The following is a 21,805-nucleotide window of genomic DNA, read 5'->3' on the forward strand; positions in this document are numbered from 1 at the left end:
AATCCGCCTCCCCGGCTAAACTCCGCCCCGCCTTAAAGAAACACCTCATCGGGCATTTGAACGCAGCATCTGTCCCTGTTTAACGTGATTTCTCCAAACTGGACCGATTTAATGTCTACAGACAGCAGAAATAGCACGATTAGCGCGGTTAATGTGTGAAAACTGGTAGCGGTAACAGGTGCATGCTAACGCGCGCTCCCGTGAGATGCGCGCAACAGATGTAGGTGTTATCGCAGAGGAGCGCGCCAAATAGGAAGCAGGGCAGCTGTGAGTGTGACAACAAACCGCTTGAACCTCCGGACTAATCTTTATCAACACCTATGACTCCTTGACCCAGCCGTGCTATCCGGACCGAACACCGAACAGCCCGGACACAGTTTGCCGGTAAGAGCCGTGTTAGCTTAGATAGCTAACGGGAGCTAAGTTAGCTGTCGAGATGGTGAAGTTAACTTTAAGAAGCAACAACAGTTAGCTCGCTAGTCCGGTTATTAAGCTGCAAGTCTCATTCTGACACAACAGCAAGTGAGTTTAGAGCTCGTTTAGTGGCTGTTTGGCTGGTTTTGTTTGGTTAGCTTGTCAAACTTGATGTTGTGATGACAAGTCAGGTGTTGCTAGTTGTCATGGGAGCATTTGCAGGAGGAGATTTCGGCTTCATTGCCATTGTGCAGAGGACAAGAACAAATAGAGCTAATGAAGTACACTTAACTAACCAGAACTGTATAGAAGTAGCCTTATATTAGCTACAAATATGAGCAAGTGCAGAATACAGTCATGTACAATATCACCTAAAAGTCAAATTATTAAAAAAAAAAAAAGAAGTGACGCACCTGTCAATGATTGCATTATTTGAGTTGCACTGTCGAGTGTTTTCTCTTCAAAATTTTTATATTGTTGCCAATACAGGCCCAAAAGTTGAAACTCAATGCAACAGAAGTGAATCCACTCGTAGCCACTGAAGCTAAACCGAGTTGTAAACACCAGAGTCAGTTTTGGACCTGTAAAGATTATTTGCATCATGGCTCCACATGGAAAATAACTGCCAGAACAAGTGGAAATTCTGACTCTCAGACTTTATGGAGATGGAAATGAAGACAAGAAGTTTAGTGGACATCTACACATCAGTGGAAACACAGCTGCAGCAGTAATCAGGAGGTAGAGAAGTAACCACAGTACTACTCATCGGAGCTGCAGTGTTTGTTCTACTAAAATGACCCCAAGGACAGTGAACTACTTTCACAGTCTAGCAATGAAAAACAGACGACAGATGCTTAAGGTTTGGCAGAGGGATTATCAGTGGAAATCAGAGTTTCTGTGACAGCTCAGACTGTGTGAAAAACATCTCACAACATCAACTTCTACGGATACCGTGCAAAAAAAAAAAAAGCCAAAGTAAACTTTGCTAAAGATTATGAAAAGACATCTGCTGGATATTTGGAGCACATTCTTTGGCCGGATGAGATCAAGATAAATTTGTTCTGCTCAGATGTGTCCAGCATGTTGAGTGGGAACCTGAGCAGGACTGCCACAGTGATTGCATGATCCTAACAGTGAAGCACAGAAGTCGAAGTATGAAGCTATTGGGCTGCATGAGTGTAAGAAGTGTTAGGGAGATAACCATCCGAAGCCCAAAATCACACAAAAAAGAACAAAAAAAAGTGAAAACTGTGACTTGCATGAATTTGTGTCCTGACTTGAATCCAATAGAGCAGCTTTGGGGTATTTTAATGAGAAATGTAGAGCAACAGAAACTCTCCAGCAAAGAGCAGCTTCCTATTGCAGGTATTTTTACTGTAGTAAATTGGTAGTTTTCAATTTTACCTAAGGGTAAATCCTGCTTTTCAAATTATGAATAGTACAGTCACTGTAAAGTGGTACAATTTAGAATTATCTCACTTTCTTTATTTTGTTTTCAAAGATTAGATACGATTTCAACAGTTTTGTCATTGTGCAGACAACAGGAACATATCAAGCTAATTAAATATGGTTGTAATTTAACCAGAATTGTGAAGAAAGTGTATTATTTTTACAGTTGTGCAATAAGTCCAATTCTTTGTGTACAGAGATGAAGTGGCTGGAATATGGGTCATGTTCAGGTTCAAAAGCAATGACCTGAACAGCGCAGATAGTGGTTGAGCCTGCGTGAATTTATAAAGCATAATAAGTTGTTATAGTTTTCCACTTGTGTTATCAGTTTAACTACAGCTATTTCTCAGCTTTCACATCATTTTATAACTGTATCTAGTGTAAACAGTACGGTACCTGCTCTGTCATGGGCTTAACAAGCTTGACTTTGAGTAAATAAAGCGTATATCGATGAATGAATATGACAACTGAGTTCAATTATTTTGATATTTAATTCAGTTGCACTCTTGAACACTATGATTGCTGCCTGGTGTATTTAAGTCAAGTACTTTATTTAACTCTAAAGAAGCCTGATATGCCTCTTTGTGTTTTGTAAAGAGGTCATTTTTGTATTCAAACATATCTGTATGTGTGCAAGGAATGTATTTTTATATGTATCGTATGATTTCTGCATTTTGTCTATTACGCATCATGTGTCCGATTCCTACATAATTATTTTATTTCCTTTCACTTCAGTCATGGAGGCAGACAGTGTGAGCATATGGCCACGTATGGAGCCCTTCTTACTGGGCGCCTTGCAGGTGAATAATCTCCTAACCACTATTCAGTATAAAGATGTTGTCATGTACAAGCAAATATTTTAAAATAACCAGAGTTTACTCCATCACAGGTGGCTCCCTCCTCCAAACTCAGCCTGCACTACCTTCGTAAGATGGCAACATATGTCCGAACACGGGACGGCTGCTTCCCCATCCTGGGCTGGCCCATGTGGAGGCATATCGCCTGTGGAAAGCTGCAGCTTCCAGAAGACCTTGCATGGCTTTACTTTGAAACTTTTGACCTTCTTATAGGCCACACACCAGAGGAGAGGCTGGAGTGGGCAGAGTGTCTTTCCCAGTGTTCTTCCAAAAGCGAGCTTGACCAACAAAGGAGCAAGGTGAAGACAAAAGCGGGTGGAGTGCAGTTTAGTTACAGATTACATGTGCAAATAGCTCAGCTTACCTCAGGATGTAATACTATCTGATCTTATTTCTTGCATGTGCCCTGCTAGTTGTGTTGTTGTGTTTTGTAACCTGCTAGTTGTGTTTTGTAACCTTGTTGTCAGATTGAAGAGTTCCCGTTTCTTTTCCTTTGTTTTCCAGCTGTCTGTGGACACGCTGCAGTTCCTCCTCTTCCTCTACATCCAGCAGCTGAACCGAGTGTCTCTGCGAACCTCCCTGATCGGGGAAGAGTGGCCGAGCCATCGCACTCGATCCCCAGGTCCATCAGACCGGGAGGCCAAGACCAGCTCTCAGAATAAGGTCCTCTTTACTGGATTATTGCATGTCGAATCATTTAAGGCTTTCTGCTCCACCATTTCTGATTCACTTGAAAGTTTTTTTTGTTGAAAACTATGGATATTTAAAATTGTATTTGTGAATTTTTAGCTTAATATGTAAAGCATATTCTAAGGTATGTTTTTTTTTCTTTTTTAAAGATGCCTGTCGACCCACTTTCAGGCTATTCGCCCATTGAAATTTGAGAAAGTTTGAAAGACAATATCTCATAAAATTTCAGAGATAAAAGCTTGAAATTTTCACTGTTAGTTTTCATCATGTCATTGATTCAAATTTTTCAATGTTGAACAAGTAGATAAAATAATCTGTGATTATGGGAGAGTTCAAATATCTAAAAAACTGAAGCCTCATGAAAAATCCCATCCTTGAGCTCACTTTAACAAATGAACTGATAATGCAAGTCAACTAGTGACATTTTCTAAGCAATATGTAGTTACATATAACAATAACACAACAAAACAAATAGAATGCTTTTAATATGAAAAACCTGGTCTTGAACTTTCATAACTGATTGAGCAGGTATGAAAAGCTGCCACAAAAATCCTAAAAATTGGGAGATGTCTCCAAGTAGATGAGAGTTCAGTAGCTAAAATGATTTCTTTTAATATGGGCTTTTTCAGGCTTTTATATTTCATAGTTCCTAAGATATTGTCATTCAAACAGCCAACAAATGTGCTTAAAAAGCAACTTTGTAAAAATAATATTTCTTGGAAAATATTTTATATATCAATCTAAAATTTCACCAATATTTTTGTGAATTTCCATATTTTCTGCTAAAAAAATTCAGACAAATCAGAGGTGGTTGAACAGAAATTGGATGATTTGAGATGTAGTGACCTGACTGACGGACAAAAGACAAACTGATAACATTAAAGCATCAAATTTCAAGCACAAATTATGTCATTGTCATACTTCAGTTCATGTTGATGTATCACTTACACTTCATTTCTGTTTTTGATCTGCAGAACTGGGATGATCAGGCCCACCTGTCATTTGTTCAAAGCCATCTGGCGGAAATTTTGGAGCTGCTAGTGGAGCCCAGCCAGCTGTCTCAGTCTGGACAGGCCTTAAGAGACTGCCAGGTCTGTGGACAGATATCATGCATCCTCTTTTAGGCTACAGCAACCGTCCATGTATTTTTATAACAATACTAGCTGTGTTTTCATATAATTGTCGAGCAAATTTGAAGCAATATTTTTAAATGTCACAAATTAGACAAATCAAAATTCAAATTCCATAAACCAGGCTGTGTAATGTCCTTGTGATGTAGTTATATATATAAAATGTTACACACACTATAGCTATATTAAACAAAGTAGAAGAAGTATGAAGCAGAACCAGTTGTTTGCGAATTGCTTAAAAAAGTACTCAAACAAAAGAAAATAACAAAACTCTGACCATTTTCTCGAGCAAAATGGAGAAAACTTCCGGAATTAGTAATAAAAGCAACATGTATTACTTTGACAGGTTTTCTTGCAGAGTAGATCTTGTATGTCCTGCATATACAGTCATCTTTGCTATTTAAAACTTTACTCAAATGAGCCCTTAATATGTAACTTATGAGAGATGCACATTTTAAACTATTTACTGTATTGATACTCAGTCTGGTTATTAAATGTGGAAAACGAGCTGCCAGTCTTTTACAGTAAATAACCTGTAACTCTATTAATCTCTTCACAGTTGTTGGATATAAGAATAATCCTCACAGCTGATCTACATGATGGAGTGACTTGTTCACTGTAGTTAATCCAGCTGCTGGAAACATCTGCTTAGACTTCCACAAATACTGTCACTGCAACTGTGTCAATCCAAGAAATCTGTCGGTTTTTACTGCCACCTTTAAAATGAATTTATATTCAGAGCATTGCTGAGATACTTCATCACTTAGATTGAATGTTGTTAGAAACTATTAAACCAGACAGCAGGCAGAAGCATTTTTCACAACTTGATCCTGCAGCTTCTCAGCACAACTGTCACAGTGAAATCTATTTCCTGACTGTGTCTGTCTTATCGGTTTATATAGTTTTAATTGATTCAAATGTTTATGGAAAGTAATTAAATATTAATGTATCATTAACATCCCCACATCTTACAGAGAACTGCAGCTGATCTTCAAGTTGTGTTTTGTCAGATATCCCTGGATGCTGTGCGGAGTTTGGGGATGCTCCTGGAGGGCTCAGCTTGTCCCAGTAGACCCGTCTATCCCGTCCACCGGCTGCTGACCAAAGGTCCACTCCAGACACAAGCCAGTTACTCCTCATTGACCCGCTCCTTCCCTCTGCACAAACTCCTCTCCTGCCTCCAGCACAGCCTCACGGTCAACCCCTTCGGCATAACAGCCTGCCTCCGCTCAGGAAAGAAACTCGCCTGGGCTCAACAAGGTGTCCGAAAATATCCTGGCATCGCTGCTTCTTCACCGTCTTTGTCGACATGTCTTTGACCTTCTGCTTGTTCTGTGTGTTTGACTTCTAGTTGAAGGAGCCATGAAGAGAGCCAGGATAGCCAGGAACACCCACACAGCTCCGCCCGGCAGCAAGATGGTGCTGATGTCCCAGGTCTTCAAACAAACGCTGGCGAAAACATCAGACAAGCTGACTGGTGCCAACATCAAAATTCACAGATGCTCTGACGCCTTCATTTACCTGCTCTCACCTCTCAGGTAAGGTTTACTTCCATTAGCACAGAGCTCCAGACTGCTACCAAGTGTGCATCGAGTCTGTGAGTTAAAATTTAAGTGATTACATTCTCATTCTGATTTGGTGCCCTTCTATTCGTCACATGCAGCTACTGTACTAGTTGTTGTAGGTCATACTTTCTCTTCTTCACTGGCTCAGTGAGTCTCCACATGAGGAATGAAATAATCCATTTAGCTGTTAAGATCAAACATTGTGTAGCTGATATTTTAAAGGGCAAAATTAATAGAAAGAGGAGGAACATGAGAGTGCAGGTGCAGTCAGGGACGTACTGAAATAATACTGCATTCAGTCATAGTAACTAATGCAGTTTTGGGGCTGTAAATTTATGTGAATATTAATCACGATTGGGGTTTTGGCTTTCTACATATAAATGATGGACTGTGTTATTAAAATTTAAAATACATTTCACCTGTAGAAAACTGTATGTAGATAAAGTTGTGTGGTTTTGACTAAATCTGACATTAAAATACCTCATTTTAATCTTTTCAAAGTGATTTTTACTGAAATGAACTGCAGCAACCCAGCAGTATCTAACTTGAAACATTTAGGGAACAACAGTAAATTGTAGTATCTATTGATGAGTAAATGTTTAGATAGATGGATAGATGTGTAGATAGGGCACAAAGGAGAGATCTCAAGCAGCTTCCAGCAAAAGCTTGGTGACAAAATTGACTTTCTTATATATCAAGTCAGTGACAGTCTTTACATCTCTGCAAAACTGGGTTAAACAACTATTCACCAGCATGCAAGGTTAATTATTATCAAGTTGTAACAGAAAAATAAAGAGGTGTTTTGGTCAAAGTCAAATTGTGTGCAGGTTCAACCAGTAAAAAAGTTAGTCTGGAGCCCTGCAGTAAAATTTCAAGTTGAGTTGTCATTTGTTTCTTGTTGCTCCTTTAGATCCGTCAGTGTGGACAAATGCCGGGACAGCACCGTGTTTCTGGGTCCTGTTGAGACCAGCGTCCACATCCACGGCTGCCACAACTTGCGGGTGGTGTGCGTTGCCGGAAGAATCGCCATCGGAGCCTCCTCTCGCTGCACCATCCACGCCCTGACACCCACCCGCCCGCTGCTCCTGCCCGGAAACACAGACATCACCCTGGGTCCCTTCCACACCTTCTACCCCTCCCTGGAGGACCACATGGCCAGTGTGGGGCTGGCCGTGGTCCCCAACGCCTGGGATCAGCCCCTGCTCCTGGGGACCGAGGGCCTCGCCAGCCCCCCTCCCAACACGTCGTCCAGCCCGGACCACGCCTGCTTCCGCCTGCTGCCTCCGTCTGAGTTCCACACCATAGTCGTGCCTTTCGAGATGGAGGGCGACACATGCGAGGTGCCCGGCGGGTTTCCTCCTCTGTACCAGGCAGCGCTCGATGAAAAGGACAAGAGGATACAGAACTGGCAGAAGACGGTGATGGAGGCTCGGCTCAACAAGTCAGTGCACATCAGGACTTCATCACACTATTTTTAATTTAAATAATGTCATAGGAAACACACCACAATACATCCACATCTACATACATCTCTAATATATATGAATTTTATGTTAATATTTAAGTTAGTCACCTAAATTTGTATTTGATATAAAATTGTAGGGTTTTAATTTTAATATTTAAATATGTTAGGTGCATTTGTGTTGTGAATTAAAACTAAATATTTAAATTAATCCAGTAAATATGTATTTAGTATAATATTGTGCTGTATTTTTATTTTGTCAGGTAAATGTACATAGTAAATGTAATTGTAAATTCTTAACCGTAAATTTGTCTTAGATCTTTTTTCAGCAAAATTTTCATTATATGTTTTTATCATATGTTCTTAATCTTAATATTTTCATTGTCAGGTAAATCTAATGTATGAATATTTACATTAATCAGGTAAATGTGCTAAATAAATTATATTGTAAATTATTAATCTTAATAATTGCATTGCTCAGGTAAATTTGTTCAGTATTATAGGGGCTTGACCTAAATATTTACATTAGTCAAATGTAGTAATTGTGTATAATAAAAAATATTGTAGGGGCTTAACCCCAGTAACAAGTTTGTCAGATAAATTTCCACAATTAACAATATAGCAGGTCTTTAACTTTAATATCTATATTAGTCTGGTAAATTGAATAACTATAATTGCAATTATAATTAATCTTAATTTTTCAGTTAGTCAGTAAATTTACATAATACTCTTTTGGGATCTTACTATTAATATTCAATTTAATCAGATACATTTATTTAAGTAGTAATGTATCTGATTTCAGTAATGTTCATGGTTTACATGTCAAAAAGCTTTATTAATGTAACTTAAATGGGCCTGTAGCATTTTGATTAGTCAGGTCAATTAATAGGTCAATTTTTTTGTCATATTGTGGAGTATTAACCTTAACTTTTGCATTAGTCAAATACATTTATATAATAAATACAATATTCAGGACTTTAAAGTTTAATTTAATCAGGCAAACTTGTAGAATACTGAAGTGGTTTAGAGTTTCGTTTTTTTTTTTTTTTTTTTTAATTTAATATTGTTTTATATAATATTGTAGGGTCTTCACCTCAATTTTTGAATTACTAGTTCAATAACTTGATGTAAACTTGCATAATAATATTGTTGGATTTTAATATTTAAATTAGTGAAGTAAACTTGTGTAATAAACAATATTGTAGGGTTTTAATCGTGATATTTAAACTTTATAGATAAATTCATATCTTCAATCTTCTTTCTGTTTTGGAAAACACATTGACTGAACTTGTGTTGTTTAAAATGTCTAGTATCAATAATGGTGACATGACTTGACTCTTATATTATTCCATTGTCCAGTTCGCTCTTCTAATCAGTGGAAAGTTGTAAACGGAAAAGCCATTCCAAAAGATCAATATGAATGTGAGTTAGCTGTTATGCAGCTGAGACATTATGGAGTTCACTGGTGTCAGAAAACTTGCTTCAGGGCTCTGCAGCACAAAGGATGTAACCTAATGGGGGCAAAATCCTTTGATCGATTTCTGCATTACAACATTTTATCAGTAATTCCTCCCAGATGTTCTGCCTCTGTTGCTGCTGATTTCTCTGATCGTGTCTTTAGGGAGCAGAGGAGACAGTTCCAGGAGCTGGTGGAGGTCAAGTTCCACAAGTGGCTTCTGGAAACGGGGCACCGGCAGGAGCTGGACAGCCTCATCCCACCTACGATGGCTTCTGTACAGGACTCCAACGGGCCGGCAGCAGACACCACCCGGGTTAACGACAGCAAACACATCAGGACTGGACGGGGGGAGGGACGCTCACCTATGGCTTGTTGAATTACTGGGTTAATTGCACCTGTAGATTAGGACAGCGTCGCTCAGGCACGTCTGGAGCTGCTCATCCAGCCTGCAGAGCGACTAACCGGTATGTCCAACTTCACGTCTTAAGAAAAGGCAGCTAATTCATCACCAGGCCGAGCAGGGAGTGGCTCGGCATGCTGTAAAACAACAGCACAAGCATTACTCCTCTGAGGGGAAACACAGGTGGAGCATGTCTCAAGTCACTGCAGGCATTTAAAGGGGTGTTTTGGAGCAACTTCTCTTTGGATTTAATGCTGAACATCGTGTTTAGAGGACAGAAAATCTAAATTTGGTCCAAAAAAAGTCTAAGGAACCACCATGATTTACTGTCAGCTAAGCAGAAATCCCCTAAAATGTGTTCTCTGATGCAGTAATAGCTCTTATATCTCTACTAGAACACAATTTTAAGTGTTATATTAACTAGCGGTACAGTGTTCGTGTGCAAAAAGGAGAATTTGAGACTTATTGTGTCAACTAACAACACTTGCGACTCGCTTCATCAGTTTTCAGTGGCGGTTGCAGCCTTACAAAAAGTATAGTGAGGCCAAGATCCTGGAGGACTCTGACTGCTACCTTTCCTTCTTCCATACAGTCTGGAATTATTGTTCTTCTCCCCATAAACTACATCTGTAAAGAAATAACAAAGGGAAATTCATGTGCATTCAAAGATGCAGAATGTAGATGTTAAATTAATTTAGCACTATGGGTATAAAGGACATTTAAGTAGCTATTAGCTCAGGTCATGATATTTTTTTGCTATTGAAATATTAAAAAATAATAATCAAGTAATTTCCATTATCAGGGGAAAAAAAGAAGGATTATTAAAAGAATTTATTTTAGATGTGTGACTTATCCCTTAATTTATTCAAAACCACAAAAGAAGCTGATTGGTCAGAATTTACAAATCCTAAAAATATTTTTCTATTAATTCACCTTTATGAATATGTATATTTTAGCTGTGTAGAAAAATTATTCATGAGTATACCTTGAACCAGATTTAGGATTTAATACCTCCAAGTGTACTTCAGGCATTTAGATTCTGTTTTGTGTGTTCATAGAATAAAACAAACATTAGATTCATTATGACATCTTTTAAGGCAGCATTGTTTTTGTTACAGGAAGTGAAAGAAGCAAGTGCTGGAAAACGTTACTGTGAAAGATGAAAGATTTTACACTGTAAAATTCCTTACTGCTGTTTTTTTTTTTTTTTTTTTACTTTAAAAACACTCCCGCTGGTTTGAACACGAGTGTAGTTATGAATTGAAGAGCACAAAGCAGATTTTGATTGTTAATAAAGAAAAAAAACAAATATTTTCACTGAAGCCAGCTCACCTCCTGCTTATTGTTTTAGCACAGTAAGGCAATAAAGCACAAAATTATTCATAAACATGCCAAATTTTGATTTAAAGTGAATTTTTATTTGACTAATAGATTTGTTCTGGCTAGAAATGACACTTAAGTGACAAAAGACAGAACTGAAAACAAAAAATTCTAACTATTTCTACATTTTAGCTAAAAAAGCAATGTCCAAAAGTAAACAAAAACACACTTAAGTGGTTAAAATTAACCACTAACTTCTATAGAACATGCTATTACAGTCTTTTAGCACTTGTTTATGACATTTCCTGCCAGAAAGAAACTGTTGGTCATATAAAAATCTTCTATAAATCAAAACATGGCATGGCTAATTATAATTTTATACTTAACTTTATGTAACGAATGTGTTTAAAAGGAACAAATTCTTAATAAAGTTCATGTAAATAACTCCAGTAATTTGGATTCTAGCGATGCTGCGAACACTACATGTGGCAAAAGTTATTTTACTTAAGTTCTACACTTAAAGATTTAACTTTTTACTTAACTTCCACTCCACATTTCAGTAAATTAACATTCGACATTACATTTATTTGAAACTGTAGTTAAGGCCTGACTTTACATAGAAGATATATGATATAAAATAGGATGCTGTGACACAAATAGTCCTACAGCAAACATAAAACAGTTCAAATTAGCTTCGTATTGACCAACTACATTGCTAAAAATGTTACTTAACATAGGGCATGTCAGTAAAAATCAATATCAAATATACAGATTATACAATAAAAGATTTAACAGTTTATAAGTCGTGTTTTTATGCAAGAATACTTTTACTTTTTTACTTTTTACCAAACTCCATCACATTTGTTTGCAACTACGACTTTACATTAAATAATATATGATATAAAATAAGATGTTGTGACAGAAATAGTTCTACAGCAAACATGAAATAGTTCAAATTAGCTTCGTATTGACCAAGTATACTAGTCAAAAATGCTGCTTAACATCGGGCATGTCAGTAAAAATGAGTATATAATGAAAAGTAAACACAATTTATTAGTCACAAAGGCTTTTTTCTGCAGGAATAATTTTACTTCAGATGCTGCAGAAATGAACATACTCCATTTATTTGCAACTATAGTTTGGACTTGACTTTACATTAAAAAAAAAGATATCAAATAGGATGCAATGACACAAAAAGTCCTACAGAATGCATAAAATGGTTAAAAATAGCTTCGTATTGACCAACTACACTGGTAAAAATGCTGCTTAGCAAAGGTGATATCAGTAAAAATCAAAATATAATTAAAAAAAATATTAGTCACAGAGACCTTTTCCTTTTTCTGCATAAATACTTTTAGTGATTTCATGATAATATTTTGTGTTTTTGGGAGTGAGGTTTTGATTTTAGGGCTTTCACTTTTCCGTCAAGTCTTGCATGGCTGCTTTTCCTCTAGTAGCAGATGTAAAACCTTCTTCCACCATTAAACAGCGCTCTAGTGTATCTGGATTCATCCAAATGGCAGAAATAAGTCATGAGTTGGCAGGTCCTCGCCAGGTGGGGGCAAGCTGGTGGAGCTGGCATGTGTCACAGTGGGCACTGGACCCAGCCAGTACAGAAGTGGGGTCAATGGACGCTTACCCGCGCCCGGCCTTTATGCCGTAATCCTTTCTCGCTTTTCTGGAAAAACTCAATAGCACTAGAATTACTGACTCAATTTTTGGATCTCATTTTCATGACAAAGCGATTGTTCCCCCCGTTCGCCTCGGCTGTTGCTGTTTATAAGCGGGGATATAAAAGGCAGCGGCTGAAAGGCCAGCGCAACATCGAGACCTCAGGGGGAACCAACACCACCAACACTCAGCATCACCACGGCTGACCCACACATCATATCCGAGATGGGCCGGGTGAGTTTCTCACTGGGCTGGAGGTGAGGAGGTAATACGTGGGTTTAGGTGGTGGACAAAGCTGCAGAACGGAGCCTCTCTGCAGGGATGCTGGACTCATTTCCTGGTTTACATGTCAAAAAGCTTTAATCAACCTTTTCCTCTTTTAGATCGTCTTCTACGAGGACAAGAACTTCCAGGGCCACCGCTACGAGTGCGACAGCGACTGCTCGGACTTCCACTCCTACCTGAGCCGCTGCAACTCCATCCGGGTGGAGAGCGGCGCCTGGGTGGTCTACGAGAGGCCCAACTACATGGGCTACCAGTACGTCCTGACCAGGGGGGAGTACCCGGACTACCAGCGCTGGATGGGCCTGAACGACCGCCTCAGCTCCTGCAAGATGGTCCACTTTGTAAGTGATCCCATCCCTTAATTGCACACAAATCTGCCCAGCTAAGTGTTTTTCCTGAGCAGAGGACTTTGTTGGTTTTGAATCAGCTGAGCATCAAAGAGGTCGTGTCGTGTTGTTGGTGCTGGCAGCGACCGCGGGGCTTTGTCGATGGACACCAGAGCATGGATCAGTGTTTGTGTGATCAGGGTTCGGGTGCAGGCGACCCACAGCCTGCAGGCAGATTCATAGAAAAGTCAATGCAGTTAGCAAGTGCTGCATGCATGCAGCTTTGTGCTATTTCTGTTATCTGATGGCAAATCATGCCGGATACAATCTGTGTAAAGGCTGCTTTACAGTGATTATCTAGAGCATCGGTTTATTGGATAAACAAGTCAAAACAGTTTAGTTTTTGTTGAAAATGTTATGAAGATGCGTTTATTTGACTGTGTGATAATTTTGGAGGATGTAGTTTAGTTTTTAGCCCTACTAACCACAAACTACATCCTGGAAAATGACCTTAAAGTTGAATAAACACATCTCTAAACAGTTTGAACAAAAAAAAATGTGCATTATAAACTCATTAAATGGCAGCACAGTTGCATTTGCTCTAATAAGACTTAAATAACAATATTTTATTCAGTTATTGCAGGCACTCAACCTTTATGTGTAGAGTAGCTAGATATTTTGTATTTTATATAATATTGTTGGGTCTTAATCTTACTAGTATTACTACCAGAGTCTTCACTACAATATTCAATTCACTTATTTAAATCTACATTATAAATAATATTGTGGGGTCTTAATATTCAGACTTGTTTGGCAAATTTGTAACACCAATCTTATTTTACAACTGGAAAGCACTTGAGCTCAACAGCTGCTATTTTAAATGTTCTATATAAATAACAGTGATTTGACTATAATATAGACACCTTTCATTTTAAATTGTTGTTGTATTTTTGCTTCAACTTCATCTTACCTTTTGTTCTGTTGCCCTCTGAGGATCCTGCTTCCGTTTTTGACTGTTAAAGCACTTTGATAACCTTTATTTCTAAAGTTAGTATAATTGGAATAGCTGTATTCATATGGCACCTTTCCAAAAGGAGGTTTCCAGGTGATGTTCAAAGCAGACATTAAAATGTAGAAGAAAAAACCCAAGAGGACTAAAAACTAACTACTGTATATAAAAGAACTAAAGGCAGTTTTTCTTTTATAGCATTTTTCATAAACTGGGCAATTTAAAGTGCTTTACATCAGAATTAAACTAAATCTATTAAACGAAATCATTTATAATTCACAATAAAAAAAAGCAAAAGTGCAGACATGAGATGCAAACATCTATAACAACTCTCTGAAACTGATTTTTGAAATGATTTTGCAGTCATCACGTTAGAAAAGAAAGGTTTTCAGTAGAACGGTGCAGAAAATTATAAAAACAAACAAGTGGACCAACACAGTAAGTATAATATGCAAGAACAAAATAAATTATTCACAATAAAACTGATTAAAACAAAGGCTTATAGAAAGTTCTCTGTAAAAGTTTTGTTTAATTTAATGAAACAAACAGCGAAGGCCTGATCACGTCTGTTTACGAGGAAAAAATCACTATTTAAAGTCTTTATAAAACATGCAATAAAATCTCAAAATTTATTCTAAAAGGGACCAGTGAAGGACATTAAGAAATGGAGCAATGTTGTCACTTGTACTAGAACAAATTAAAGCCAGAGCAGCAGCATTTTAGATTGACTGAAGCATGTGAATTTTTACTGATACTGGAGTAAAGTGTGTGAAAGTAGCTGAGTCTGAAGGTGATGAAACAAAAAGAAAGAATCCAACTTTAGAGAAACAAAACTGCACAACCTTCGTCACCTGAGCTTGCATGTTTCTGCATATCCACCCTTCCTCTTCTCTTACCCCACCTCCCATCTCCATTAATCCCATCCTCCTGCACCAACCTCCACCTCTGCCACCCCCAAACCTCCCCCGCCTCCCTGCAGACCAGCGGGACCCTGTACAAGATGCAGCTCTATGAGAAGGCCGACTTCGGGGGCCAGGCCTACGAGGCCACCGAGGATTGCCCCTCGATTCTGGAGAAGTTCCGCTGGAGGGAGGTCAACTCCTGCAAGGTGTTCGACGGCTGGTGGGTTTTCTACGAGCACCCCAACTACCGCGGCCGCCAGTACTTCCTGGAGAAGGGCGAGTACCGCAAACCTGGCGACTGGGGGGCCGTCAGCGCTGCAGTTCAGTCCTTCAGGCGCTTCACCGAATGATTTAAACTCCATCCTAACGCCATCTGTCGGGGCATTTCGAGTCCAGATTTGACTTCGATTGACCACGTTGTGATTTTGAACTGAGGTCTCCTAAATAAAACATGTCCAGTTAGCAGAACAGAGACGTTTGAGTTATTTCATATCTTTTGAACCTCTTCTGCAGTCACCAGAGAAAAGAAAAAGTCTGACTTCATAATCAGGACATAATGGAGTAATGGGACAAGAATCAGAAGCAGCACTGCCAGATTTTAGTGCACTTCACCCATGAAAAGTTGACTTTTATCTCAGAGGCAGTTAGGACGTTAGTTTCTGTCTGAAATCTGAACACACAGACATCATTCACATATCTTTAGATTTAGTCTGATTTATATCTATCATGTCCATCGCTAATAAATGCTCACAAACCAACTTGGAATCATTCAAAAAGAGGTTTAAGAACTTGCCCAAGAATCATCAAGTTTTTATATTTTATTCAGTATCAGAATTATTCGATGACAGACGTCAGTTCATCCAACAGTACAAAGAAAAATATAATTTGGTGTGTGTCATTTTCTAAAATAGAAACAAATATGTTAAAAAAGTTGAGGCTTGACTTGTGTTTGAAAGTGGAGCTCACTGTATTCATGGCAACAACATACTCAAAAACTTTACATCTAATCACAAGTGAAGATTTTTAACCCTCTGAACTCTAAACAACACTTTCTGGGGGTTTGATTTTTGCTCCTGTCACATTTTTCCTCACTGTGGGCTCATTTTTCACTGCAACATAAAGTCCTGCACCTCTAAGGAAACAGAACAACCACAAAGGAGAGACGAGTCAGAAATGTCTTCTGTGCAGAATGACATAGTTATAAAGCCATAAACCATAAAAGCAGAAAAAAGGAAAGTTGAATTTCTTTAATTATTGAATTTTAAAAAATGAATGAAAGTTGATATCAACATGTCAGGCATTTTCCAAATGCCCACAGCTGTTACCAACACTAGCAAAATAATATTCGTCTCTACATACTTTAGATATTTTGCTATTCGTATTTTGTTTCCATGCTTGTCTCCTATCTGGTCTGTGTAAACACTGCTTGCAGGTCAGCCAAAAAGTCCCTGAATTATTGTCAATTTACCGTTGGTTGCAGTGGAATCATTAATGACTTTTTGGTTGCACCAATGAGCTCAGAATTTTTTGTGTTTTTACAAGATGTAGTTAGAGCTGAAGGTTTATTTTTGGCAGATTTTTAAATGACACATGGAACAAAGCGATTGCATCAGACACTATTTGTTCAAGGACCTTTGGAAAGTTGATTATTCCTTTTTACAGTTTCTGGCTAATAAAATGAATAACTTTGGTAATATTTTTAAAAGACAATGTGCCTTTTAAATCCGCCGACACATTGAGGGGTTCTGAGGGTTAATATTTAAATTAAAAAAACATCCAAAATTCTCTCGCAACAAAAATTATAAATATATTTATATTTAAGGAGATAATGAAAGCAAATTAAACCAGGTAGCACCATAAAACCTCTAAGTACATAGTGATGGCAACCAATGTTCCCTGTAATTTTTCCTGAGTCTGAGCAAACACACAAACTCCCTGAGCGTCCCTTGGACCACTGTGAGCAACATCAGACGTGTGCACTGTGGTCACACCAGCATCACATCCATTCAAGTTACATGGTTCATTAAAAGAATCAAATTACAGCATTTACATTTCTGTTAAAACACTTTGTCAACAGGAGCCAGTTGAAGGCTGCAGTGATTTTAGTGACACTACAATGTAGAAGAGTGAAGTTATTGAATATTTGTCTCTCTTTACTGTTGCAGTGGTTTTGCAAATTGCAGACGGATCCTGTTCACTCCATAGACACCAATGTTATTCCTGTAGCTTGAAAGACAGCTACTTTTGATAAAACTGGGCTTGTAGCACATTGTCTGCCTTGCAACAATGGGAAAGAGGCACCGTTTATGTTTTGACAACCTATATCTAACGAGTTATTGATGCTGGAAGTCTGAATCTGTGAATATCTTTCCAACTTTACTGAACTTGGGGCCACTACCACCTAAGGAGTGATATATTTAATTTTGAAAAAAGCATTTAGCCATACTTAAAGCTTTAAGTGCTTTATTAACATGGAACTAAAAATTTTGTATTGTTTTATTATCACAGGTTCTGTCTGAAAAGAGGTGGCATCATTTTAAACAGTGAAATCAAACTAACAAAATGTAATGACCAACCAGTGAGCAATACTGGATTCTGCAAAAACATAAACAACTTTTTTTTTAAAAATCTAAATCTTATCTTAACACAGTTAATGTATTAACTTATCTTTGTGTGTATGCATGTATTTATTGATTTATTTAGTACTGTTAACATATCAGAGTTCTGAGTGAGTTTTTCTTAAGATAGGCAAAGGCCATTTATTGATTACATATAGGCTCTTAAATGTTTATTAAAAACTAAAAAGCATTTTAAAAAAAAACAACTTATGCATTTATTGAGTCACTAAAATACTGTAGAGTACAGACCACATCAGCATGATTATAAGCATCCTCTGGTAAATGAACAACCAGATACTGATGTCTCTCACCATATGGACTTCAGGAGATGACTGGGGGATGATAAACTGTGACCTACTGGTTGGGTTCTCTCTGTTCTCATGTTTCTTACATGTTTGTCCCCTGACAGCCGGGTCCTAATGTTTTTTGAGCAACACACCATACTATGACGTTTTTACAATGATGGTTCTACTATGGAACCAGTTTGACATGTTCAGGTGTTCTTTGTGTGAAAACTCAGAGATTTCAGGTATCAGAAGGTGGTTTTCAACTTTCTTTGTTAACTTTCTGCTTCAACTTTAAACTAAATTTCCTTCACTAACCCAGCCCTCTGGACTTCCAGTAAGCTGTGTTCCTATTGGCTGTCCAGGTGGCTGCTTGGTGTTATCAGGAACACCTGAGCAGCTTGGTGTTATCAGGAACACCTGAGCAGCTCAGTGTCTTCCAGCTTTATTTAGCTGCAGACAAACATTTCCTCTGCTTCTCACCAGTGAACCGGGTTTGGCTCCATTGCATTAGTTTGTTCTTTAGGTGTTGGCTTGCAGCTTCCAGCAGTAAAATCATATTTAATGTGTTTCTTGGTGTGTTTTAGGGCTTTGTACTGGATAGTTGTCTTGGTAAATGTGGTTCTTTAGCCACAGTTAGCACATGGTGTTAATGTGTGCAGTGATTAGTGGATTTGGTGCAGCTGAGTTGTGTCTTTATCTTGGCTGTAGTGAGTCTTTAGAGGTTTTTGGTCAGACACATTCTGTGTTCTTGTTTGTGAACCAGCGTTGGTTGTCCAGAAGGTAAGAGTTCCTGTCCTGATTCTCTGTTCTCAGAGGTTCTCTGGTAGGCTGCAGGAGACTTTAGCGTTTGGGTTGTGCTAGTTTGGTTTTTGTACGGTTTCATTTGGACGACTATCTTGAGGCCCCTCCATGTGGTTTAGTGAGGTTTTCTGGAACAGTTCTACAAAGCAACCTGCAGCAGAAGAGACTTGGAGAGTTTTTAGGAAGTTCTGGAGACCAGACTTTAGAGCAGCAGAAACATTTGTCAGCAGTTTGAGCAGGAGAAGGTGAGCTTCAGAGTAGAAATGAGATGGAAACCTTCTTGACCCGTGTGGTGAGGTCCTGTACCAAGAGTTTGAGCAGGTTGTGAAGAGTCTGTAGTTCTTTGGTCTGAAAGCACAAGAAGAGTCGACTCATTAAAGGAGAAAACAGGAGATATTGTTGGTTCTTCTGTCGCTCTGTAGTTTCCTTAGACTGAATATCAAGTTTATGTTTTAAATGATTTCCCATGTGAGCCCAAGAAGACTTCAATAAACTCCCTCCATCCCCTGGACACAACATATTTTATTACCATGTTAAATCTTTTTTTAAAAAATGTTTTTGAGTTTTAATCATAGTTTTAGCATAGTTTTTTTCTCTTTGCTTGTTTAGTTTTGTCATCTGTGTAAAAGGTGCTAAACAAATAAAGTTGAATTGATAAACTGAATAATTGACTAACTCATGATTGTGACAACAGAAGTATTTTCATTGTGATTTAAGGGTTTATTTCATTTTTAAGGTTGGGGTTAAAATCTTGACAGAAAAAGAAGATTAAAGAAATAAATTACATAACAAAAAGCAATTAAATCAAAGGGAAAAAAATTAATACTAATACTACTTACTTAATATAATTTAATTGTATTTAATGTTTAACTCTATTAAACAGACAAAATATTGAATTAGATAATTCAACAAGATACAATACATGTATTATGAAATTCCACAAAATTTTAAAAATACAAATATTAAACATTACAGATAAAATATTTTCCATAATTAAACATTTAAAAAATACAATTAAACAAGAATATTAAACATTTAAAAAAATGCAAAACATTTAATTAGATTATTAAACCTTTAAAAAGACAAAACATTTAATTAAAATATTAAATGTTTAATTAGAAAATTACATCTTAAAGACAATAAAACTTCAAATAGGAATTACACAGAAAATACAATGAAGCATTTAAAAAGAAAATTAAACATTAAAAGGTGGTAAAACATTTAAAAAGAAAAACCTTAAAGATTTAATCGAAACATTAAATATTGGGAAAGAAAAAGAAACTCAAACAAGCCGATAAAACATTTGAAAAAACAAACATTAAAAAGACAAAACATTTTGAAATTAAATCAGACATTAGAAAAGAATAAAATGTGAGAAAAGAGCAAAACTAAACGTTTAAGAAGAATCAAACTAAAGACAAAACATTTGAAAAGACACCAGTTTGACTTTAGAAGATCAAATTCAACAGAAGAGACAATAAAACAATCAAAAAGAGCAAAAACAGATAAAAGTCTTACAGCGTTTTCTAGTCTGAAACGAAAACATCAAGTTGTTTCTTCAAACATTTCCTCTTTCTATGTTCTTGGTTTGATTGTGGACAGATTTACTAAGAACTCATTTCAGAAAACTGCTTTCCAGATAAAGTCTACTAGTAGTTGAAGGCATTGATCAAACTAATGTTACCTTCTGATCTCCACAAACTTTACTGTTCAGTGAAGAGAATCAAAGTTTGTTGAGGATTTCTAAAAAACCCACAGGTGAAGGTCTGAGAAGAACTCAGATGGATGGTCTAACTATGAAATCAAGACTCATGGTCACAAGTTTTAAGGCTTCTGTTAACCAGAAAGTTCAAACTAACAGAGAAGTACTGAGAAACTTTTAAGATTTCAGTCCTCAGACTGTCTAAAGGTTCAAACTAACAGAGAACTACTCAAGAACTTTTAAAATTTCAGTCCTCAGACTGTCTAAAGGTTCAAACTAACAGAGAACTACTGTGGGACTTTGAAAATTTCAGTCCTCAGACTGTCTGAAGGTTCAAACTAACAGAGAACTACTGTGGAACTTAGAAAATTTCAGCCCTCAGACTGTGTGAAAGCTCAGGTCCTGAGGACTCGGGAGGTGTGGAGGCTTTGGAAAGTCTTGGAAATGAGGGTTCAACCCTCCAGCACAAAGGCTGAAGTCCAACCTCCTGAGAAAAACGGTCAAGTCGAGACACACATTAAAAAAAAAACTCGAAAATGGCAAAAAATAGATGATAAATGCGCAAAAACCAGAAGATTTAGTATCTGAGCGAGTAGCTCAGGGGGATAAGAAGAGTGACTACAGAGTGGAAGGTCGCAGGTTCAAGACCCGCCACCGGCCTTTTTCTTTGTTTGTCTTTGTCAGAGTTTTGAGAAAATTTAAGAAGTGTCTGGTCTTGAACCAGCGACCTGCAGCTCCATAGGCAAATCCTTAACTCACTGAGCTACAGATCAGATAAAAAGAAATAAATTCGTCGTCCCTTTGGCATCGTAGTTTCCAAGTGACCACATGGGCGGAGCCGAGGCGGAGTCTGGGTGGAGTCAGGGCGGAGAGTAGGCGGGGAGGTGGGTGGTGGCCTCCCCCCCTACTCCTCCACCTCCCACCACCGCCCACCACACCTTCCCCCGCCCGACGAGTTCTTCGAGTCTCCACGAGTTCTTCGAGTCTCGACGGGTTTTCCCGAGTTTCTGGAGTTTCCACCAGGTCGGAGGCAGAACAAGTTGTCATGAAGAGGTGTTGAAGTCTGCCAGGATGGACTGACTTTTTACAGCGACTAGAAGGAAGATGACTAGAAGAGCAGGTCTTTAACCACCATCCATAAAATCCATGGAGTCGACTCCAGAGAAATGAAAGAAGGTCAACTTTTATCAACCTCCATCCAGATGTTCAACTTGATATCTTTGACATTTTTAGCACCACAAACCTTTAGTATCACACTTTATTATCATTTATTAGGACTTTAATGGAATCCACCAGCAGATTTAGTTTTTGTTGACAAACTTTATTCTTGTCGTCGTGGGACAGCAGTATTTAAAACTGTTCCTTCTATTTGACCTCATGTTTATTAGTTTTAGTGGAGAAAGTTATTTTAGTTGTCGATTAGTCTCTTAAAAACCATATAATAAATTGGATTAGTCA

General features: G+C 37.9%; 2 protein-coding genes across 2 annotated transcripts; both read left to right on the plus strand.

The window, feature by feature from the left end:
- The first annotated feature begins 86 nt into the window (after nt 1-86).
- tbccd1 (TBCC domain containing 1) lies at nt 87-12,048 on the plus strand. The gene is made up of 9 exons (XM_023281037.3): nt 87-384; nt 2,599-2,663; nt 2,753-3,019; nt 3,225-3,383; nt 4,385-4,501; nt 5,551-5,800; nt 5,892-6,078; nt 7,016-7,546; nt 9,189-12,048. The coding sequence occupies exons 2-9, from the start codon at nt 2,601-2,603 to the stop codon at nt 9,400-9,402; spliced, it is 1,788 nt and encodes a 595-aa protein (XP_023136805.2). The 5' UTR covers nt 87-384; nt 2,599-2,600; the 3' UTR covers nt 9,403-12,048.
- Nucleotides 12,049-12,198: 150 nt separating this feature from the next.
- Nucleotides 12,199-15,471, plus strand: crygs2 (crystallin, gamma S2). Its single transcript, XM_023281039.3, has 3 exons — nt 12,199-12,651; nt 12,801-13,043; nt 15,017-15,471. The coding sequence occupies exons 1-3, from the start codon at nt 12,643-12,645 to the stop codon at nt 15,287-15,289; spliced, it is 525 nt and encodes a 174-aa protein (XP_023136807.2). The 5' UTR covers nt 12,199-12,642; the 3' UTR covers nt 15,290-15,471.
- Nucleotides 15,472-21,805: the final 6,334 nt, after the last annotated feature.

Source organism: Amphiprion ocellaris, chromosome 11 (assembly GCF_022539595.1).
Source record: "Amphiprion ocellaris isolate individual 3 ecotype Okinawa chromosome 11, ASM2253959v1, whole genome shotgun sequence".
In the NCBI taxonomy this organism is placed as follows: Eukaryota; Metazoa; Chordata; class Actinopteri; family Pomacentridae; genus Amphiprion; species Amphiprion ocellaris.

Excerpts from the sequence above, each read along its gene's own strand:
- crygs2 (XM_023281039.3), top strand. Across the intron at positions 13,044-15,016 it reads CCTGCAAGATGGTCCACTTT|ACCAGCGGGACCCTGTACAA; the intron begins GTAAGTGATCCC and ends GCCTCCCTGCAG.
- tbccd1 (XM_023281037.3), top strand. The coding sequence starts at position 2,601 with ATGGAGGCAGACAGTGTGAGCATATGGCCACGTATGGAGCCCTTCTTA. Across the intron at positions 3,020-3,224 it reads TTGACCAACAAAGGAGCAAG|CTGTCTGTGGACACGCTGCA; the intron begins GTGAAGACAAAA and ends TTTGTTTTCCAG. Across the intron at positions 4,502-5,550 it reads AGGCCTTAAGAGACTGCCAG|ATATCCCTGGATGCTGTGCG; the intron begins GTCTGTGGACAG and ends GTGTTTTGTCAG.